Consider the following 24777-nt stretch of genomic DNA (forward strand, 5'->3'; position numbering starts at 1 on the left):
TTCAGTTGGGAAAGGGCTATGGCAGCCATGAAATTCCTTCCGTTATCACTCACTACCTTGCCTGCCTCAAGATGTACAGTGCCCAGCCATGACTGAGTTTCTTGGTGCAAGAACTCGGACAGAACTTCTGCGGTGTGTCTGTTGTCGCCCAAACACTTCATTGCCAATACAGCCTGCTGACGCTTGCCACTAGCTGTCCCATAATGGCACACCTGGTGTGCAACAGTGGCAGCTGCGGATGGAGTGGATGTGCGACTGCGGTCTGTGGACGAGCTCTCGCTTCTGCAGGAGGAGGAGGAAGAGGAAGAGGGGGGGCGGACGCCTACAGCCAACTCTTTCCTTGACCGTGGGCTAGGCAGAACTGTCCCAATATTGCTGTCCCCTGTGGACCCTGCATCCACCACATTCACCCAGTGTGCCGTGATGGACACGTAACGTCCCTGGCCATGCCTACTGGTCCATGCATCTGTTGTCAGGTGCACCTTTGCAGTCACAGACTGCCTGAGTGCATGGACGATGCGGTCTTTAACATGCTGTTGGAGGGCTGGGATGGCTTTTCTAGAAAAGAAGTGCCGACTGGGTAGCTCATAGCGTGGTACAGCATAGTCCATCAGCGCTTTGAAAGCTTCGCTTTCAACTAACCGGTAGGGCATCATCTCTAATGAGATTAGTCTAGCAATGTGGGCGTTCAAACCCTGTGTACGCAGATGCGCGGATGAGTACTTCCTTTTCCTAACAAGAGTCTCATGTAGGGTGAGCTGGACTGGAGAGCTGGAGATCGTGGAACTAGTGGTGGTGCCGGTGGACATGGGTGAGTGACAGAGGGTTGGAGATGTTATTCTTGCCGGTGCCCTACATGCAGTGTTTCCTACTGCAAACCTGGTGATTCCCTGACTGCTTTGGCCTGGCGACGAAAGCTGCACACATACTGCAGGTGGTGCGGGAAAAGGTGGGTTTACAGTGAGGGAAGGGATGTAGCGTTGCTGACTAGCTTCATTGGCCGAGGGTGCTGCTACCTTTAGGGATGTTTGGTAGTTAGTCCAGGCTTGCAAATGCATGGTGGATAAATGTCTATGCATGCAACTTGTATTTAGACTTTTAAGATTCTGACCTCTGCTTAAGGTAGTTGAACATTTTTGACAGATGACTTTGCACTGATCATTTGGATGTTGTTTAAAAAATGCCAGACTGCACTCTTTCTACTATCGGATACCTTTTCAGGCATTGCAGACTGAGCTTCTTTAACCGGATGGCCACGCTATCCTCCAACAGGTTTTGGTTTTGCCACGCGTTTTTGGCCAGATACGGGCCCGGTAGATGGAACCTGTTGTGATGTTGATGCCTGCTGCGGCTCCTCCTCCACTTCAGAACTACTGCCGCCTGCACCCTGTTCCCCCAATGGCTGCCAATCGGGGTCAACAACTGGGTCATCTATGACCTCCTCTTCTATGTCGTGTGCAACTTCGTCTGTGTCACCGTGTAAGCCGGCGGTATAGCGTTCGTGACGGGGCACCATAGTCTCCGCTGGGTTTGATTCTGCCTCAGTACACTGCGAGGGCAATTTTCTGGTCTGAGTCAAAGGAACAGCATAGTAATCTGGCTGTGGCTGTGCATCTGTGCACTCCATGTCCGATTCAACTTCTAATGGGCATGGCCTGTTAACTGTTTCACTGTCTAACCCAGGAACGGTATGTGTAAAGAGCTCCATGGAGTAACCTGTTGTGTCGACTGACGCATCCTTCACTGTTGTTCTGGGTGAAGGACACAAGGAAGCGACTTGTTCCCGACCGGGAGCATCCACTGACGATGCACTGCTCTGACATTTGGCACTTTCCGAGGAGGAGGCGAAAGAGCTAGAGGCAGAGTCAGCTATGAAAGCCAATACTTGTTCCTCCTGCTCCGGCTTCAAAAGTGGTTTTCCTACTCCCAGAAAAGAGAGCGTCCGAGGCCTTGTGTACCCAGACAACGAACCTGGCTCAACAACTCGAGACTTAGGTAATGTACTGCTTTTACCACGACCACCTGATGCTCCACCACCACCAGCTAACAATGACCGCCCACGGCCACGACCTCTTCCACTAGACTTCTGTTATGATCCTTAGTGGCTGAGGATCACAGAAAGGACTAGCTAAGTTACTGAACATAGAACAAGCTCTAGGGAGGTGGTAACTGGACTGACCGCAAAACCTGATCCTAACCAAACACACTAAAGGTAGCCGGTGAACGTGCCTAAATTCCTGGACGTCTCGACGCAGCCTAAGAAACTTGCTACCCCTATAGAGAAAGTAAGACCTCATTTGCCTCAGAGAAATGACCCCAAAGATATAGGAAGCCCCCAACAAATAATAACGGTGAGGTAAGGGGAAATTACAAACGCAGAAATGAAAACAGATTCAGCAAATGAGGCCCACTAATACTAGATAGCAGAAGACAGACAGGGAACTGTGCGGTCAGTAAAAAACCCTATACAAAATATCCACGCTGAGAATACAAGAACCCCCACACCAACTAACGGTGTGAGGGGAGAAACTGAGCCCCCTAGAGCTACCAGCAAGCAAGGAAATCACATATTAGCAAGCTGGACAAGGACAAATAAATAACCAAGAAGAACCGGGGCAGGGGGCTCCACAAAAGGAACCACAGGCACCACATACCTCCGCAACAAAGACCTATGGAACACGTTATGAATGGCAAACGACGCTGGGAGGTCCAAACGAAATGACACCGGGTTAATGATTTCCAAAATCTTATAAGGACCGATGAAGCGAGGCTTGAATTTAGGAGAGGAGACCTTCATAGGAACATACCGAGAAGACAGCCATACCAAATCCCCAACACGAAGTCGGGGACCCACACCGTGACGGCGGTTTGCAAAGCGCTGAGCCTTCTCCTGTGACAACTTCAAATTGTCCACCACATGGTTCCAAATCTGCTGCAACCTATCCACCACAGAATCAACCCCAGGACAGTCAGAAGGCTCAACCTGACCCGAGGAAAAACGAGGATGAAAACCAGAATTGCAGAAAAAAGACGAAACCAAAGTAGCAGAACTAGCCCGATTATTAAGGGCAAACTCGGCCAATGGCAAAAAAGTCACCCAATCATCCTGATCAGCAGAAACAAAACATCTTAAATAAGTTTCCAAGGTCTGATTAGTTCGCTCGGTTTGGCCATTCGTCTGAGGATGGAAGGCCGACGAAAAAGACAAATCAATGCCCATCTTAGCACAAAAGATCCGCCAAAATCTGGACACAAACTGGGATCCTCTGTCAGACACAATATTTTCATATTGTGAACCACATTCTGAAAAAATAGAGGAACCAAATCGGAGGAGGAAAGCAACTTAGGCAAGGGCACCAAATGGACCATTTTGGAAAAACGATCACACACCACCCAGATGACAGACATTCTCTGAGAGACTGGAAGATCTGAAATAAAATCCATGGAAATGTGCGTCCAAGGCCTCTTTGGGACAGGCAAAGGCAAAAGCAAACCGCTGGCATGAGAACAGCAAGGCTTAGCCCGAGCACAAATCCCACAGGACTGCATAAAGGAACGCACATCCCGCGACAAGGAAGGCCACCAGAAAGACCTAGCCATCAAATCTCTGGTACCAAAAATCCCAGGATGGCCTGCCAACACCGAAGAATGAACCTCGGAAATAACTCTGCTGGTCCATTTATCTGGGACAAACAGTCTCTCTGGTGGGCAACGGTCAGGTCTATCCGCCTGAAATCTCTGCAGCACTCGTCGCAAATCTGGGGAAATGGCAGACAAAATCACTCCCTCTCTGAGGATACCAGCCGGCTCTGAAACTCCCGGAGAGTCAGGCACAAAACTCCTAGAAAGAGCATCAGCCTTCACGTTCTTCGAACCAGGCAGGTACGAGACCACGAAATCGAAACTGGAGAAAAACAATGACCAACGAGCCTGTCTAGGATTCAGGCGCTTGGCAGACTCGAGATAAATCAGATTTTTGTGATCAGTCAAGACCACCACACGATGCTTAGCTCCCTCGAGCCAATGTCGCCACTCCTCAAATGCCCACTGCATAGCCAACAACTCCCGATTACCAACATCATAATTCCGCTCGGCAGGCGAAAACTTTCTTGAAAAGAAAGCACAAGGCTTCATCACAGAGCAATCAGAGCTTCTCTGCGACAAAACAGCCCCTGCTCCAATCTCAGAAGCATCAACCTCGACCTGAAAAGGAAGAGAGATATCAGGCTGACATAAAACTGGAGCCGAAGAAAACCGGCGCTTCAGCTCCCAAAAGGCTTCCACGGCTGCAGGAGACCAATTAGTCACATCAGAACCCTTCTTGGTCAAATCCGTCAAGGGTTTAACCACGCCAGAAAAATTAGCAATGAAGCGAAGGTAAAAATTAGCAAAACCCAAGAACTTCTGAAGACTCTTAACAGATGTAGGCTGAGTCCAGTCATGAATAGCCTGGACCTTGACTGGGTCCATCTCAATAGTAGAAGGAGAAAAAATAAAACCCAATCCTGAGGGTCGCCACGTAACATGGAGATAATAATTCTAACTTGCTGAGCGGAATCACCAGAGGAACGAGGTCTCAAAGAAAGAAATAATTTACAATTATTCTTAAGATTCAGAAACCTAGATCTATCTCCAGAAAACATCTCAGCAATAGGTACTTTTAGCTCAGATATAGGACTGTGAACAACAAAATCCTGAATGCTTTGCACCCTTGCAGCAAGATGATCCACACTAGAAGTCAGACTCTAGAATATCCATGTCTGCAGCTGAACTCAAAGCCACCCAGAGACTAAGGGGATGAGAGAAGCTGGACAGACTGCAGCAAAGGGAGAAAAAAAAATTATACTCAGGACTTCTCTTATCCCACTTCTGCGATGCATTAAACACTTTTTGGCCTGCTGTACTGTTATGATCCTTAGTGGCTGAGGATCACAGATAGGACTAGCTAAGTTACTGAACATAGAACAAGCTCTAGGGAGGTGGTAACTGGACTGACCGCAAAACCTGATCCTAACCAAACACACTAAAGGTAGCCGGTGAACGTGCCTAAATTCCTGGACGTCTCGACGCAGCCTAAGAAACTTGCTACCCCTATAGAGAAAGTAAGACCTCACTTGCCTCAGAGAAATGACCCCAAAGATATAGGAAGCCCCCAACAAATAATAACGGTGAGGTAAGGGGAAATTACAAACGCAGAAATGAAAACAGATTCAGCAAATGAGGCCCACTAATACTAGATAGCAGAAGACAGACAGGGAACTGTGCGGTCAGTAAAAAACCCTATACAAAATATCCACGCTGAGAATACAAGAACCCCCACACCAACTAACGGTGTGAGGGGAGAAACTCAGCCCCCTAGAGCTACCAGCAAGCAAGGAAATCACATATTAGCAAGCTGGACAAGGACAAATAAATAACCACTAAAATATTGAACTCTGATGAGCAAAAAATAACCAAACAGAAACTTAGCTTCTCTTGGCGAGACTGATAGCGAGGGAATTCAGGAGAGATCAAAATAGCACTGAATACAGCGACAGCAGGCAACAACTAATAGTCCAGGTGAGCTAAATAGGAAACCAGCTAACAGATAACGAGACAGCTGATCCAGCCTCAGACCTGCAGAATGACACAAAGAGCCACCAGAGGGAGCCCAAAGCCAGCACTCACACAGTACCACTTGTGACCACAAGAGGGAGCCTAAAAACAGAGTTCACAACAGACTTCCTCATTGTTTGCAAAACGTAACCAAAGTAACGGTATTTGTTACTGTAAAACAACTTATAAGGTGAACTCAAACTTCTGTAGGATTTATATATACCTTTACAGGTGCCTGACACTGAAAGGAAAATCAGGCCCAATGTTACACACTTGGTTTTCTGTGCCCCAATAATTTGAGACAGATGGCACACACAGGACCGGCACTCAAGCAGAAATGCCAATCTTAATCTCCCACTATTTTTTTTTTCAGGGAGAATTTAAAAAAAAATAAAAAAATGGCCAAGTATTACACAGTGGTTTTTGGTGGCACACAATGAGAGACAGATGCCACACACAGCAATGGCACAGAGGCAGACTTGCCAATATTTATCTCCCACTAATTATTTTTTTTTGAAAAGGGAGAATTTGTAAAAAAAAAAAAATGGCCAAGTATTACACAGTGGTTTTCGGTGGCACACAATAAGAGACAGATGCCACACACAGCAATGGCACAGAGGCAGACTTGCCAATATTTATCTCCCACCAATTATTTTTTTTTGAAAAGGGATAATTTGTGAAAAAATAAAATGGCCAAGTATTACACAGTGGTTTTCGGTGGCACACAATGAGAGACAGATGCCACACACAACAATGGCACAGAGGCAGACTTGCCAATATTTATCTCCCACTAATTCTTTTTTTTGAAAAGGGAGAATTCACCCCCCCAAAAAAAATGGCCAAGTATTACACAGTGGTTTTCGGTGGCACACAATGAGAGACAGATGCCACAAACAGCAATGGCACAGAGGCAGACTTGCCAATATTTATCTCCCACTAATTATTTTTTTTTGAAAAGGGAGAATTTGTGAAAAAATAAAATGGCCAAGTATTACACAGTGGTTTTCGGTGGCACACAATGAGAGACAGATGCCACACACAACAATGGCACAGAGGCAGACTTGCCAATATTTATCTCCCACTAATTATTTTTTTTTGAAAAGGGAGAATGTACCCCCCCCCAAAAAAAAGGCCAAGTATTACACAGTGGTTTTCGGTGGCACACAATGAGAGACAGATGCAACACGCAGCAATGGCACAGAGGCAGACTTGCCAAAATTTATCTCCCACTAATTATTTTTTTTTTAAAAGGGAGAATTTGTAAAAAAAAAAAAAATGGCCAAGTATTACACATTGGTTTTCGGTGGCACACAATGAGAGACAGATGCCACACACAGCAATGGCACAGAGGCAGACTTGCCAATATTTATCTCCCACTAATTATTTTTTTTGGAAAAGGGAGAATTTGTAAAAAAAAAAAATGGCCAAGTATTACACAGTGGTTTTCGGTGGCACACAATGAGAGACAGATGCCACACACAGCAATGGCACAGAGGCAGACTTGCCAATATTTATCTCCCACTAATTATTTTTTTTGGAAAAGGGAGAATTTGTAAAAAAAAATAAATGGCCAAGTATTACACAGTGGTTTTCGGTGGCACACAATGAGAGACAAATGCCACACACAGGACTGGCACAGAGGCAGACTTGCCAATATTTATCTCCCTGCAGTAATGTCAGAAAAGTATGGCAGGCAGCTATAAAAAGGACTGCTGCACACAAAAGTGTGGACAAACACACAAGATAGCTGTGCAGAAAGGAAGGAAAAACAGGATTTGTGCTTTGAAAAAAGCAGTTGGTTTGCACAGCGGCGTACACACAAAGCAACGCAACTATCAGGGAGCCTTCTAGGGCAGCCCAATGAGCTACAGCGCTGAGGAAAAAAAAATGTAGCTTCCACTGTCCCTGCAAACAAAAGGTGGTGTTGGACAGTGGAAATCGCTACAGCACAAGCGGTTTGTGGCTTTATGTACCCTGCCTATCACTATCCCTGCTTCTGAAGAAGGGGCAGCAACCTCTCCCGACGCTCAGATCAGCAGCAGTAAGATGTCGGTTGGCGGGAACGCCCCTTTATAGCCCCTGTGACGCCGCAGAAAGCAAGCCAATCACTGCAATGCCCTTCTCTAAGATGGTGGGGACTGAGATCTATGTCATCATGCTGCCCACACTCTGCGTCCACCTTCATTGGCTGAGAAATGGCGCTTTTAGCATCATTGAAATGCGACTTTGGCGCGAAAGTTGCGTACCGCATGACAGACCCCACACAGGGATCGGCTCGGTTTTATGAGACGCCGACTTTGCCAAAAGTCGTTGACTTATGAAAATGAACGATCCGTTTCGCTCAACCCTAATGGAGCTGTACGGTGGCTTGTTTTTTTTGGGACAAGATGACATATTCAGTGTTACCATGATTACTTATATCCATCTTTTTTATTGTGTTTTATTCCACTTTTTGTTCAACGGTATGATGATAAAGCATTGCTTTTTTGCCTTGTTTTTTATTTATTTTTTATGGTGTTCACTAAAAGGGTTAACTACTGGAACAGTTTTATAGATCAGATCGATCCAGGCGTGGCGACACAAATTATATGTACTTTTTTGTTTATTTATTTTTTCATACAAATATTTATTTATGGGTACAATCTATTTTTATTTTTGAGTAAAATTGATAAAACACACTGGCGCTCGCCTCAATGTGGGCAAGTGCCTGATTCAGGGGAGGATAAGGGACACAAAATATACCCCTAGCTGCTAGAATCACTGACAGGATCTGTGCCTATCCTGAAAATAAATAATGCTATACAACAAGAAATGTGATGCCATGCTTAGGGGTTAGGTGCTAGGTGGTGCTGGATGGCGAGTGACCAGCAGCTGAGCACCGCAAGCATAGAGGCAATGGCAGGAAACAGGTAAAATTAAGTTCCCCTTGACTAAGTTACTATAATGTACGTATAACCATACAGGTCGGTGCTTACCCCGCTGGTGGTGGTGCACGTGTAGTCTTGGTATCCCGATACCTTTGGGAGGTGTGCCCAGTCGGCGTGGGTATACGGAAGGGGAAAGGAAAGATCTGGAGCCCACTACTTGCTGCTGTGGAGTATGAGGGGGAGGAAGCGAGGAGGCATATGGCAGCTGACGCGACACCTAGGGGGCCCCAGCTGAAGGCGTCCCTGGTTGCCGCTAACAGCAGATGGCTGCCAGTGCCTTCTCGCACGTGCCTGAACTGTGACACTTGTGGGGCCCCCTAGGTGTCGCGTCAGCTGCTATACACCTCCCCCCATCCTCCCCCTCATACTCCACAGCAGCAAGTAGCGGGCTCCAGATCTTTCATTTCCCCTTCCGCATACCCATGCCAACTGGACACACCTCCCAGAGGCATCGGGATACCAAGACTACACGTGCACCACCAGCAGGGTAAGCACCGACCTGCATGGTTATACGTACATTATAGTCACTTAATCAAGGGGAACTTAATATTACCTGTTTCCTGCCATTGCCTCTATGCTTGCGGTGCTCAGCTGCTGGTCACTCGCCATCCAGCACCACCTAGCACCTAACCCCTAAGCGCGGTATCACATTTCTTGTTGTATAGCACTATTTTTATTTTTATTATTATTTTTATTAATTTTTTTTCCATGTTTACAATTGTTTAAAACTTTTTTTTAACTTTTTTACTTTGTTCCACTCTGGGACTATCATTTTTTGCAGGTTGATTGCTTGTATAGCGTGGGAATACAGTAGCATCCCTGTGCTATGCAAACTGTCAGTTCTGCACTGACAGATGAAGTTGTTGATCATGCTCTGATCATGAGCTTTCAACTTTACTTGCTCTGGTGACCCAGACGACATTGGGTCACCATGGCAACAATTGGGACTCTGTGGGTTCTCTGATCCAAGAGCAAAGTGGCTGTCATCCCTCTGCCTGCCCCTGGAATGCTGTGATCACATTTAATGACAGCACTTAGGGGGTTAAAGTGCGGGACCGCTCCATGGCATTTAGTGTCAGGTGTCAGCTATCAGAATCAGCTGAAACCCAGCGGCGATCGCTTGCACACAACCTGTGCAATGCAGTATTAGTATGTGCCTGCTCAATAAGGCCCAGAGTGTGTGGATGTATTATTACTGCAAATGTTGGAAATGGGTTAATACCCTTCAGGGGGTTTGAAGCTGCGCTCGTCTGATCACTTGTGCTGTACATAGCAATGCATTAGAAGTGCTATGTATAGCTAAAATCACAATCTCCCATAATTGCCAGCTACAATCTGTTTTTCACAGGAGAATCATCATAACAAGCACAGAGGTCTTCAGCAGACTTCCAGCTGTCATGACAACCCATCAGTGCCCTCTGAAGGGCTCGTGGAATGATGTACCTCCCGGCTGGCGCATGTTAATTGTCAGTATCAGAGATTGACAGCGGAGTTCACCAATTTACCAGCTGCGGGCTGAACTCCATTCCACCCGCGGCTGTTGATGGCACAAGATGGCCGATTAAATTAGCCTTCATCTGCTTCATCAAGCTCAGCATGCAAGCCCGCATCAAAGACAGGGACATGACATAGGATGTATGACTACATTCTATGTCATGAAGGGGTTAAAGCCCCATAATATAAAAATGTCATCAGAAAATTATCACTGGTTTAATTCTAGCTTTTAAAAGGCTTTTTCTGAGCTGTTAAAAAGTGGATAAGTAAAAGAGAGGTCAGAAATATGATAAAATAAAATAATAATAATAAATAAAACATTACCTCCCTTTTGTATTCCTTTTCATTCCAGTGCTCCTCAACGGTTCTCTTTGGTGCAGTGAATTTTGCTGGATATCACCCACACACTGGATTGCAGTAGACATGTTTTGTCTACTACAGTGCCTTGAAAAAGTATTCATATCTTTTCCATATTTTTTCACCTTACACTCACAAACTTAAATGTATTTTATGTGGATGTTATGTGATATACAGTACAAAAGTATTTGTGAAGTAAAGGAAATTAAAAATGGTTTTCCAAATATTAAAAAATATAAATCTGAAAATTGTGACTTGCATTTGTATTCAACCATCTTGAGTCAATACTTTGCCAGACCACCTTTCTCTGCAATTACTGCTTGGGGGTATGTTTCTTCCCACAATTCACATCTAGAGGCTGACATTTTTTCCCATTCTTCTCTGCAAAGTAACTCTGGCTCAGTGAGATTGAATGGAGAGCGTCTGTGAACTGCAATTTTCTAGTCTTCCCACAGACTTTCAATGTGAGTTAAGTTTGGATTGTGACTGGGCCATTGAAACACATGAATGTTCTTTGATCAAAACGATTCCCTGTCCCTGCTGAAGAACAGCACATTGCAGCCACCACCATGTTTGACATTGAGAATGGTGTTTTCAGGGTGATGCGCAGTGTTCATTTTCCACCACACCACACAACTAGGAAGCTTTGTATCATTTCCTTTACACTTCACAAATATGTGCCATTTGGTGTTGGTATATAACAAAACATCCTAATAAAAAAATATTTACATTTGTAGATATAATGTGAATATGAATATTTTTTCAAGGCACTGTAAATGCCTTCACTGTAGCCAAAGACAAACAAAGATAATTAATATTTCTTTTATTACTATAAATTGCTCTCCATCACACTCTTTAATCAATTAAAAAACAATAATCTGTTTCTTTATATGTAAAATTTGGAAAAAAAATTGGGAAAAAGAAAGCTCAATAGGGTCTTATCCAATGACAATAATAATAAGATTATTATAATGATAATAAGTGATGTTGACAGATTACCTCCTCCACCACCCTGCACAATTACCTCTGCATGGATGACAGGGCATGCCTAGAAAACAGTATCATAGAAGCCAATGTTATTGTTTCCTACAGTCCATGTAGCTGCTACAAAGGATATCTCTATGTGCTGTTAACAACAGCTTAGGCAACATGTCTGTCTTCATAATAATACAGAAAACACAGCAAAAATTCTACAGTGCAAGATAAAGTTTATCAGAAAAAAATATGATTATTAGTAACAAGTATCTTTTGGTTAAAAACAAATTTATGTGATGCTGTATGTTCCCTTAAACTTTATGTAGTAGATACACCATGCAATATTTGCACCATTTACCTATTGTGTCGACTTGTTTTGTTTATTTTGTTCTGTTTTATTTCTCTATTGCTTGTACATTTTGTTATACTACTGTGTTCTTTATTGTGTTTATTTTTCATATAAGATTATATCAATGCTTAAAAGAGAGCCGTAGCTTTGAAAGTATTTTTCCACCGCACGTAATATTTCTAAGATAGATACTGTGCGTAATGGGTAAATGGAAGTGATGCTTCATGATATTTCTGCTGTTTCTGCGTTTTGAAAAGTACAACGGCTGAGTTACTGACTCCACAGAACATTTGAAAGGATTCTTGGCTCTAAACTCTGTGCTTTTTTTTCTATGAGATGTGTCTATTTGTTCCTCAACATGATCTCTCTAATGGTTTCTAAAGTTGACAGGGAACAATGGTATTAATCCTTGTCAATGATCATTGAACTGTTCACACAGTGTACGATCACATAAATCATTTCCTCATGAATGTACGCCTTGTCTAATATGCTTGCCTTCTTAAATGCTCTATTGGTAGACTCATACAACTACACCACTACAGTGCTATGACAATAGAACCCTGCCAGGCAAGCCATTAAATCAGTAAACGCATTTCAGTCCAACCATGCAGATTCAAGAACGTTTATTATTATATTCACTTCTATTTTAACCTTGTTCATTTGCCGAAACTTTTATTTTGCACTTTAAAGGGAACCTTTGCCTCCTGCATGCATCTTTGAGTCTATGGACTTCCTTTATAATTTTTGTGGATTCATTCTCGCATGTAACAAAAATGCATTTTTGATTAAAAAAAAATTGTGACAATTTTAGTACATGGATGCTTCCTTTTTCTAATGTTTTTTTTTTTTCAAAACATTATATTGTATATGTTTTGACTTGAAACTGAGGACTAAGAGCACTATACGTGTTCGAAACGCGACCAGTTATTCAAGACATTCCTTCCTCCAGTATGCACTGGTTTGTCAAGCAGCTTACTTTTTAAATTTGTCCAAATAAAGACTTTTGATTTTATTTCCTGAGCTGGATACCTTTATTTTCATGCACAAATCTGAAGAGATGCAATGTCAGCAGGTAGTAGGTGATTTGCAGTGCTCCCGACCAAAGGCCCCAGACTTTTGAGTTGGTCGTTGGATCAAGGTTCTAAGAAATCAATTCACTAATCTCTACTGACAATATTTTAGCAATACTTCCCTCTACAGAGGATTTTAGGTTGAGAAAAAATAGCAAAAAGCACAGTACCATGAAAAATAATATTAAATACCATATGAAGTAAAGCTCTATGGTAAACGCTTATTCCGGAGTGTGAGGTTTTTTTATGTAGAATATCTGTACAGTGGCCAATAAAAAGATTCCAACGTTTAGAAAGTAAATGCTTATTTTATTAGATTGATAGACTTCCTAACAATTTTAGTATTCTGGGAAGATTTTACTGTCCAGTGTCCACCCATGCTACTCAGCTGATATGAAAAGCTGTACAGATGTTCTTGTTGTTGGATTTTCAATGGATACACAGTAGTATCATCCTTGGATGTTGTATTCTGAAGCTATTCTACCCTAGAATATTTGCCTCATAGGATATATAAGACTATAATATTACACTACACAGATCACCAAACAGCAGCATATACTGTATATTGCATACAGGTGAAATATTTCTAAGAAGTGCATAAAAACTTTAACAACTTGAAACAGAAAGGCAGCATCTCAACAAGTTATTTTCCTGAATTTTTTATTTAATTTAGTATTTTTTTTATTATTTTGGCTTGCTGTACTGTTTTGCTGTTACCTTTACGATTTAAGCAGTGTACTGCACTCTGTTTGGAATGCTTTTGGTATGCGTCAGGGTTGCTATTTTATGCATACCTGCTACTGACGGTGTTTTCAGAAGAAAATTTGCATTATGTAAGTTTCTATAATTTATACTAGAACTAATGTATTATTTATGGCTGGCGGGCTAGACCTTAGCATAATGTTTTGAATAACAGGCCTACATGTAGTATTAAACCTCCAGGGAATTGTCTGCTCCTCATTAGAATATGTGTTCTATGCAGCGATCATTTGCACATTAGGCATCAGATGTTCAGGCAATTTAAAAGACTGCACATATTTCCATAGTAAATATGTAGCTACAATTTACTGTAAGTGCAGGGTTCTTTATTTAAGACCATTCCTAATCGTTCAGCATTTCCAATATTCCAAAACTGTTCCCTTTCTAATTTCTGCAACTCAAATTACTTTATCCCATACACAAAGCACAGGGTCATCCCTTGAGATTAAAGGAAATAAGAACTCTCAGATAGAAGAAAGCGCAGGCTTCTTAAGAAGTATTTCAAAGAAGTTGTTTAAAGCTGTATCAGTAGATAATGTTATCTAGCGTTGGAACTGTAACACACTAGATGGCATTTTAGAAAGGTGAATTATTGTTATTATTGTTGTTAGCTTTGAGCTACGGTGAAAGTGGTCATACTGATAACATTTTCTAATACAATCAATATATTCATCTCTTTAATAAAACTGAACATATGCAATCCATTCATAGAAATTACAGCTTTTAGAAGATACTTCATTGGCATTGACCTTTATGTGGTTTTGTCAAGAAGTTACCAACTGATCAAGCAAACACAAATCAAGAAATGGTTCATTCTGACTTCAAGAAGGGGTTTCGTGTTTTTATTCATTGTTAGGTTTAGAAATAAGTTCACAAAATTACTTTACAGCACACCAGAGCCTTCCAATATTTTTTTAATCCACTTTTTTTATAACACTTTATTTTATTGAGTAGTAGTAAATGGTGAATAGGTATAGCAGTAATTGAGATAACGGGTCAAAAAACATAATATAAGACAAAACAAAGAGAACAGTAACTTAGAAACAAATATTTGACAATCTAGACTCAATGTGAAAGAAAATGGCTAATGTAGGACCAAAGTCTGTATGAGTCTTGAAAAATGGGATAACAAAATGTAAAGTGTTATATCATCTGGTGGCTGATGAATAGAGAGAAGTTCCGCTCAGTCCGGAGAGGAAGTTATTAGGGTAAATTTGATGTGGTAGGGGAATCATCCGGTGGAAGGTCAGTAGCTAACCTTACTCAAGGAGACCATATTTTGAGAAAGTTTGGAGGTGTATGTGATTCCCAATTAGAAAATACTACAGGATAAGTCAGAGTAATAGTAACTAGTTTACATAGGAGGGGCCAACTGGGGTAAGCCAGAAGGATTTCCTGATTTTAGTCAGTAGGGCCAGGGAGCCCAGACAGGTCAGAGGGCCTTAGAGCCCAGGCCAAGCAACATTTAAGTAAGGAGCCAAGTCATCCAGGGCCTATGGGCCAAAGGTCACAGCAGAGAAGGAATGCAGGGCAGCTCCAATATGTGGCAGCTAACTATGTGGGCTGATGCCCTTATGTCTGGGATTTAAACAGACAGGGGAATCCTGAAGATAGTTAAGCTGACCAGAAGGAATGCTCCAGTGCCGGACGAGTCGGTGTGTCCCTGGACATTCTGGAGGAAGTGAGGGAAAGTGCAGGGCAAGACAAGGATGTGTTCTGTGATCTTCCCTATGATGTTGCTGTAACTGAGCTGGATGTACTGAGAATGGAACCAAGTAAAACCGTTTATGTTAAGTTGTAACTGGACTCTGACGCTTTTTATTTGACGCCGTCAGGAAGAACTTCTCAGCAGATCAGAGAAGACCCTGACAGGTCAGAAAGTGGAAAAAAAGGTATGCTGCAAAGGGGACATTGTGTGCATGTGGCGAGAGACCAGGGTGAAAATGAGCAACGACTACGGCCCTGGCCTCTCTCACAGATGCCCAAGGAAAATTGATTCACATGAAACAGTTTTTAAAAGGTCCAATGCAGTTATTAACATAGTAACCGCCTTGCATATTTTCTATTTTTTGATACATAAAAACAAGATATACAGATGTTATACAGATGACAATATGGATGAAAAATTTTTCCTATCTTTGGATGAAAAGCAGATAATGTTTCATGCACTCGTGTGAAGTTAGCCCTTGGTCACATTCAGACATGAGTCATTTTTCTGATGTGCAAAAAAATTGATTTTCATCTTTGCTTTTTATCCAGTGATCAGTCATCAGTTTTATCAATGTTTTTCTCATATTAAAAAAAGAAGCTGCAGTGCTTTTCCTGTCATTACAGTGTTAAAAACAGACAGCACACAGACTGCACATGGATGAGGCCTATCTGTGAAACAGAAAACGCATTGCATACTGACAGAACAGAATCCTCTGATGTTGGCGGTGAGAGCAAGAAGTCACAAAATCACAAGTATGCGATTTGCTCACATGCAGTTGCATGCCAACTTGACATGCGTGGCCTCACTCAATATGTCTATTTGGAATGTGTCTGTAAGTATGCAGATCGTATACTTGTACTCACATGACTCACATGAATCACTCTTTCAGCCGATACCCGAGGATCTTGACAGTGCGTGGTGCTTGCGTTGTGAGAATTCTGAAACCTAGAGTGACTGCAGATTTTCATTACAAACCTGAACAACCCTTGTAAATATAACATTAAGCACTGTAGCATACCCAATCCTGACAGTGTGCAATATACTCACTGTCAGGACTCGACTGCTTCTTGGCTCCAGTAGTCAGACTCATCACATGATCAGTCATTTCCGATTTTCATAGTAGCTTTTCTTCCTGCTTTTCTCAGTAAAGCAGGGGCAGTAGTATTTCACTGAACACTGAGAGAATCAGGAAAAGCAGCTTGTCTGCATGTAAGGGGGCACATGAAAACAACTCAAATGAATTGAGCTGAGGGGTCGCCAAACTGAATTTTTGCCCCAGGTGCTTGAAAACCCACATACATCTATGTGTGTATATATACTTTATACTGCAATTCCCCTTACAGACACAAGCACAGTTCATCAGTACAGTTTCTTTATGCTATCTTTTCCTCTGTATAAATAAATAGAAGGTTATTAGGATGAGGTCAAACTTAAAAGTATTCATTTTTATATCATAACTCGACAGTACATGTGATAATAAATTTGCAATGTACTTTATCAGAGAAATCTGCTTATTTCTCCTCTTGTATTGAACTTTCATTCTCAATTAATGAGGAAAATCTGTAAATTCTGTATTAAGTGAAGACAGATTTCCCCATTACTAAGATAGGAAATGACATTTGATGGTTTTTAAAATTCTATGATAGGGGAAGAGGAGAGAGAAACTACAGGTAGACACATTCTGCAGAACGTTCCCCTGATTCAATTATGAATATGATAGTTTTCCATAGAACTATATGATAGCCAATAGTGATCAGTGAACATGCTCGGATAAGGTGTTATCTGAGCATGCTTGGGTGCTAACTGAGTGCCTTCATCAACCGAGTGGATGCAAAAACATTTTTCAAGCACATCAAAGAAACAAGGTTAGCACCCTAGCATGCTCAGATAACATCTTATCCAGCATGTTCACTGATCACTAATAGCCAACTGTATTCTCCTACCTCAATATAGGGAACATCTGTATTCACTGAAGACAGATTTTACTTGTGTACTGAGAATTTTGAGAATGAAAGAACAAGCTGATTTCATGAAAAAATTATAAATTAAATTTACTCTTTAAAGAAGTTGTCCACTATATTCTATAATTCCCTCACCAATATATCTCTTGTATAGAAGTATTTTTGTAAATACCTCTTATTATCCTCTCTGCCTGTGAGTGGCGCTATCGCTGACCACTCACTCGGCATTAGGTGACCCCGGCTGCAGCCTCCGCAGATGTCACATCAAGTACCAGAATGCCTTGCTTCTCCTGGACATGACCCATATCCCTCCCGATTGGGCTGTGGGCAGAGTTTCACCTCACGTCACAGCCCAGTATCCAGTGCGCGTGTTTCCTCTCTCCTCTGCTTTCATTAGTCGCAAGTGCACACTGGATACTGGGCTGTGATGTGAGGTAAATCTCCGCTCATAGCCCAGTCAATCAGGATAGGTACGCGCAAGTGGGTCACGCCCAGGTGAAGCAAGGCATTCTGGTGCTTGACGCAACATCAGCGGCAGCCGCAGCCAGGGTCACATGATCCCGAGCGAGCAGTCAGCGATAGCACCGCTCACAGGCAGTGAGGACAATTAGAGGTATTTAGAAAAATAGTTCTATACAAGGGTTAAATTGGTGGGGCAATTATAGAATATAGTGGACAAACCCAATAACAAATATTTTCCTTTGCAGATTTCTCAATAGATGTCCATTAAATCTGTTGCAAAATGTTCATTTGCATTTCTTAGGCCTTATTTGATGTGAATACTTTTCTGCCCAATGATGACAAAAGTATTCCCGGAGTGATGCCTTTATTGGCCAACCAGAAAATCAAATGTTTGCAGCTTTCAGAGCACAGAGGCTCCTTCTTCAGGCTGGATTACAAATTGATCAATAAGGAAAAACACAACATTTAGGGGATACTACAGTAGGATATTTGTTCAGGGGTGGGAGATGTGATGCCTCCTAGAGATAAGCCAAGGAAATCAAATTACCGGTAGGCATTTTCTTGCAAATGGAGAGGTGGTGGGAATGATGTTCTTAGTTATCTGGAGTCCAGCTGGTGGAGGTGTGAATTGTATTCAAGTAGGGTGTCATAAATCCAGATGTTAAATTGAGCCCTAGTGTCAAAGGATGCATCTACACAGACACACAATCAGGAATGAAATGGACATGCCTGTGGGAAAACATTTCTCTGGACCTGGACACACTATGACAGACTTAAAAGTCTTAATACTAAAAGGTCATTTTAAGGATGAGAGAGAAGGAAAAATTTGGGAATTCCAACTAATGAAGATGTTCAATTCTTTGACACTAGAAATCAATTTAACTCCTGGATTTATGACTCACTACATGGATACAATTCACACCTCCATCAGACGGACTCCAGATAACTAAGAACATCATTCCCACTGCCCCTCCATTTATAACAAAATGCCTAATTTGATTTCCTTGGCTTATCTTTAGGAGGCATCACACCGCCCCTTCCCACCTCATGAACAAATATCCCACTGTAGTATCCCTTAAATGTTGTGCCTATTTCTTATTAATCAATTTGTAATCCTGCCTGAAGAAGGAGCCTCTGTGCTCTGAAAGCTGCAAACATATTCTTTTCTGGTTGGCCAAAAAAGGTATCACTCCAGGAATACTTTTGTCATCATTGGGCAGAAAAGTATTCACATCGATATTTCTGGCTAACACGGTACCACAATACAATTTGTTATTGTGCACCATTTAGGCCTTATTTAGAGATCTATGTTTTTTTCACATACTTATAAAAATGCTTAGCTTGTAATCACTGTTTTAGCACAGAAATTCATCAATGTTTGGTCATTGTGTCAGTTTTTACCATCAATATTTCATCAGTGTTCTTCACGTACTGATAAATAAAATATACATTTTCTCCCGTTCATTACATTGCTGAAGGGAATTTGTCTGCAGATTTTTGCTATGTAATCCAAAAACAACATGAAATAGGGGTTGGTAACACGGATTTCAGTGATGTGTCATGATTAGGCAGAGTGCTGACTTATTCAATACAATAACTATTTTATCAGCAGGAGATTATCACTGCTAGTTCGCTAGTTTCCCATGTGTATCCTGGTCTAACCAAACCCACAGCACTCATTAGCAGCTCAAGATCAATATATAATGTACAGTGAAAGCTGATAATCAGGGGTGTTGGCGCGGTTAGCTTTCTGAGCTCTGCTACATGCTAAATCTATGAACTCTGGTTGTATCACAACTGCTGCACCCAGTAAACTAAGTGATACATTTCCAGAATTAGGGCTCTTTCCTTACATTATGGTAGCAAAATCCTGGTGACAGATTCCGTATAATCTCTACAGCTCAAAGATTGCACAATGATGCTCTCTGTGTGCTGTCTGTGATTTTCACTTACCCATAGACTTTTATTGCTAATTTTTATCCCTAATGCCGGGAAATAATGGACATGTCTCTAAATTTGCATGAACATATGGTTTATAAAAAACAAAGACATATAAACAGCCACATAAACTGTAATGAATATGCGTTCTATCAGTGAAAATCACAGATAGACCATGAACATGAAAAACAGATGTCTGACTGAGGCCTAACATAGAATTTTTGGGTGGATTTTACCCCTTGTATTGCAAAGTGTAAAAATCTGCAAAATTTTGTAAAATAATAAACACTTTGCAAATTTCAGAATCGGTGCCATGCTCTGAACGCCATGTTTTTTTCATTACATAGGTTAAAAAAAGACCTAGGTCCATAAAGATCAACGTTTATCCACTAATTATAAATTATTTGTGACTAAATTATCTATAACCCACAATGCCATTTGTGCTGACATATTATAAGCACTGACCCACTGACATATTATAAGCATACTTAAGCTACAAGTGCTTCTCACTAAATTAGAATATAATCAAAAAGTTAATTCATTTCAGTTCTTCAAAACAAAAAGTGAAACTCATATATTATATATAGAGTCATTACAAACAGAGTGATGTATTTCTAGTGTTTATTTCTGTTAATGTTGATGATTATGGCTTACAGCCAATGAAAACCCAAAAGTCATTATCTCAGTAAATTAGAATACTTTACAACACCAGCTTGAAAAATTATTTTGAAATCCGAATCGTTGGCCTACTGAAATGTATAATAATAATAATTTTATTTCTATAGTGCTAACATTCCGCAGCGCTCCACATTTTAGAGGCGATTTGTACAGACAAAAGACATTGAGCATAACAATAAACACATAGATCAACAGATACTAAGAGGAATTAGTCTTGCAAGTTTACAATCTATGAGGAAATAGGGGAGACGAGGCATGAAAGGTGGATGATAACAATTGCTTTCGTTGTTCGGACCAGTCATAATGTTGAAATCGGGTGTTCATGTAATGCTGCATGAACCGGTTATCAGCCAGAATACGTAAAAGTACAGACACAGAGGGCTATTATGCACATGTTTATTTCCTTTGAGTGTATTGGAACAACACAAAAAAAAAAGAGAAAAAAAGGAAACTTGACATAATTTCACACAAAACCCCCAAAATGGGCAAGACAAAATTGTTGTCGCCTTTCCAAAATTGTGGGTAAACAACTTTATTTTGAGCATGTGATGCTCGTACAAACTCACCTGTAGCAAGTAACAGATATGAGCAATATAAAACTCACACCTGAAACCAGATAAAAAAAGTGAGAAATTGAGGCAATCTTTGCATTGTGTGTCTGTATGCCGACACCCTTGATTAGCAGCTTTCAGTGTACAATGTATATTGGCAATAAGCTATTTAGTGGTCTGGGTATGGTTAGATCAGGATGTACATTGGCAACTAGTCTGACAGTTATAGTCTCCTGCTGATAAAACAATTATTTTATTGTACTTGCAATAGTGACTGTGACTGATTGAGTTTCTTAGTTGATAAGATATGATCTACTTAATTAAGAGAAACTTTTACTTTGGAGTAGTTTGACACTAGTGCGGTGCAGAGCATGACTATATTAGTATATCAGACCTATTTTCTGCCTGTGGGTGTTAATCAGTTAAATGTCGCTGTCATTGTGCTGAAGACTGGCTCTGACGAGGCCCGGGATGGTTTTGCGTATGTATGCGTAAAGTGACAAGGTCTTGATGTGACCCAGACCTTACACGTACATGTACAAAACTGACCTGGGTCTCATTAGAGCTGGAAGTTCTTGCGTAGCATGAAAAAGCCAGGGATTTCAGTGCTTGAGTTGTCATTAAAATGATGCAACAAAAACTGAACGGGGAATGATGTGGAACAAAGGGGCTGGAGAAGTGAGCAGTACAGTGAGTATAAATACTTTTTCTATTTTTAACCTTTGCAGCCCTTTATAGTTTAGGATAATGGCAGCCTGTCCTCTGCTATGTTGCTGAATCCACAAGGAAGTGAATTACAAAAAAATCTGCATTATAGGGATTGCAATTTTTTGTGAAACTTTAGTATATTTCGATCCCACGTTAATAAATTCTCTAATCTCTACTGAATATAACGGGTGAATATTTCATTGCTACAACCTTTGAAGCTGCACATGGACCCAAGAGATAAGGAGGCCCACTCCCACCTCCGAAGCAGGAGGAATTGTGCATTATAATGAGGTCCATATATTGACCCTTATACAGGGGGCCTTTTTCTGTCTGTGTTTGCTTCTGGTGAGAATAAACATAATGCATCAGAGAACAAAGAATCTGCATGCATCATTAGTCGTAGTGGTGAGTTAAAATAGAGCTGTGGGAGAAATATCTGGGCGTACTTGTAAATCATAGACTAAATAACAGCATGAAGTGTCAATCAGCTGCATCTAGAGCCAGATGGATATTGTTGTACATTAAAAAGGCATTGGCTGGTGGTGATTCAGGGACAAAGTATTACCACTTTTCAGTGCTAACTATTGGTGTCTCATGTAATATAAATTATCTGTAATATACTAATTTACAAAAAAGATGTCATAAATTTTGAAAGAAATTTGGGGTTTCTTAAATTATTTAGAAACATAAAATGATTACATTTATTTCAACTAGAGAGGAGAAGTAAAAGAGGAACGACTGTAATTATACAGAAATCTAAAACTTAATGGGAAGGAATGTATGTATCTTTTCACTTTGAACGTATTCCTTTAGTTTAAGAATGATCAGCGTACAATCACTTTCAAAATGTTATTTTGTACTTAAAAATAACATAATAGCAACTTTGGTGAAAAAGAACAAATGCTTTAACTATTTACTGTATCTCATATAAACTCTTGTTTCATAACTGACCAACCGATTTGTAACTTTTATATAACATGGCTGTTGTGTACATGCTTGTATGTGCTGTATACGTGTCTACTAAATTACATAACTGTAAGTACATAACTCGTTGAATTTTTTTCAATTTTGCCTTTTCTTTATCTCCTGTATTTTTGAATGATAACATTCATTTTTCCATGTAATGCTCTGAAAAGCAGAAAAATAATTTCAAGTGAGATGAAAGGGTGAAAAATAAATGAATTATTCCATTGTATTTTGGGTTTTGTTTTTTGTGGAATTTTTTGTAAAGTAAAAATGACCGGTAACATGATACTTCAGATCAGTATGATTATGGTAATACCAAACTTGTACAGTTTTTGATTAACATACTTTAGCGGCTAAAAAACATTCTGAACTTTGTAAAAAAATACATAATTTTTTGCATATTCATTTTCTGAGATGCGGTGACTTAAAAATTATAATTGTAATGTTTCATTTATTTTTCTCTATTGTATTTATAGTTCAATTTTTTTATATGTTTATTCATAGAACTTTTACAGATATGAAAATACCAAATATTTTCTTTTTATTTTGGATTTTCTTTTAAATTGAAAAACATGGAAGATGAGGGATGATTTAGGCCACAACATGGTAATTTAGGCCACAACAGCCATAGCACAACTAAAGTTTGCTCAGCGCTGCTTTGATATATTGGTGCTATGGAAGTAAATAATGTCACAATGTGAAACCTACACTACTGCAATTGCTACAAGAAAGTAACAAAAACATTCGACTCAATTGGATTCTTTGCGACTTGCTTGTCATGGTTGCAGCAATGAATTTGTCATAATATGAGCCCATTCACTTCTAAAGCGCAGCAATACAGCAGCGGCATCAAGAAAGCTTCAAAGTGGCTATATGGCTGTCATGGTCAAAGTCTCTGCGTAGCCCTAGTGCTAAGGAGATGAAGAAATGCAAGAGTGCAATAGGGTCTTATCCAACATAAATGGTAAAGAAGTGACAGAACTGATCACCTAATAGGGTTGGGTGACACAACACCTAAAAAACTCAAAATCCAGATGCTGCTGCTTCCTGGGAACGTGTCAGAATTAGATAACGAGAATGGGACATGTTATGTTATGTTACGTATGGTTGTCCGTGGAGTGGTGTCAGTGGAAATGCGTAGACAATAAACCTAAATGTTATTCCACTACTGGTTTGTTGTGACTCCATAGAGAGCAGAAAAACTTTCATTCCCGGTATCTAATAGTGCTAAGGATTGACTCCATCTTCTCCATTGTTTCACTACGTGGAAATCTGATTGACTCAGATGTCTTGCATGGCCAAGTGTGATCTGATTATTGGATCAAACTTGGGCAAGCAGTAATTCTTTTTCCTCAGACATTCCCTAGACTAATATTGGACTGAGTGCGATCCGATGATTTGTTGAATCGCACTTGGACATGCAGGTCATAGAAAGTTGAATACAGTGATACCTTGATATCTGATACTGACAGATACTGGACAGCACAGTGGCTCAGTGGTTAGCACTGCATCCATGCAGTGCTGGAGTCCTGGGTCCAAATCCCACCAAGGACTCCATGTGCAAAGACTTTGTATGTTCTCCCTGTGCTTGGGTGGGTTTCCTCTAGGTTCTCCAGTTTCTTCCCACATTCCAAAGACATGCTGATAGGGAACTAAGATTGTGAGCCCCATCGGGGACATAAATGATAATGTGTGCAAACTGTAAAGCGCTGCAGAATATGTTAGCGCTTTATAAAAATAAAGATTATTATTATAATTTGTATTCCCACTTAAACTGACTCCTGGCCTATTCCATACACCCTTACCCAACTTCTGAAGTACGATACATTTACATCGCAATTTGGGAAGGAGTTGCGATCATGGCTGTATGGGTATACTGTATGTGAGTATGTGTGTACTATACAGCATAGTCGAATGTGTATGTACTGCATGATGTAGCTGTATGCTTATGTTCTATATCACTTGGTTACATGTGTATTTACTATATACATTTATGTACTATATGATATGCTTCCATGATTGTGGGTGTACTATATAACATGGCTTTTGTCTATTTGTTTTTTTAGGTACTATAATTGTGGACAATATGCAAATCAAAGGGACAGCTGGAGGACCTTCTCCTACCATTGAACTTACCTTAATAGAAAATGTGGATTATTGGGTGATATTAGATCCTGTTAAACAGATCCTATATCTCAACAGCACTGGGAGAGTCTTGGACAGAGATGTAAGTTTATTGATCACCCTTTAGATAACCTCACTGAACCTGATGGGGT

The 24777-nt window shown here is 40.7% G+C and overlaps 1 protein-coding gene across 2 annotated transcripts in view; it reads left to right on the top strand.

Annotated features, from left to right (window-relative positions):
* PCDH15 (protocadherin related 15) overlaps window positions 1–24777 on the top strand; it is a 2374726-nt gene that overhangs the window by 552766 nt on the left and 1797183 nt on the right. For both annotated transcript variants that reach the window (XM_077258870.1, XM_077258871.1), the window contains one exon: window positions 24568–24728. In XM_077258870.1, the coding sequence (XP_077114985.1) occupies window positions 24568–24728 (161 nt within the window). The remainder of the gene's footprint in view (window positions 1–24567; window positions 24729–24777) is intronic.

Source organism: Ranitomeya variabilis, chromosome 4 (genome assembly GCF_051348905.1).
Source record: "Ranitomeya variabilis isolate aRanVar5 chromosome 4, aRanVar5.hap1, whole genome shotgun sequence".
NCBI lineage: Eukaryota > Metazoa > Chordata > Amphibia > Anura > Dendrobatidae > Ranitomeya > Ranitomeya variabilis.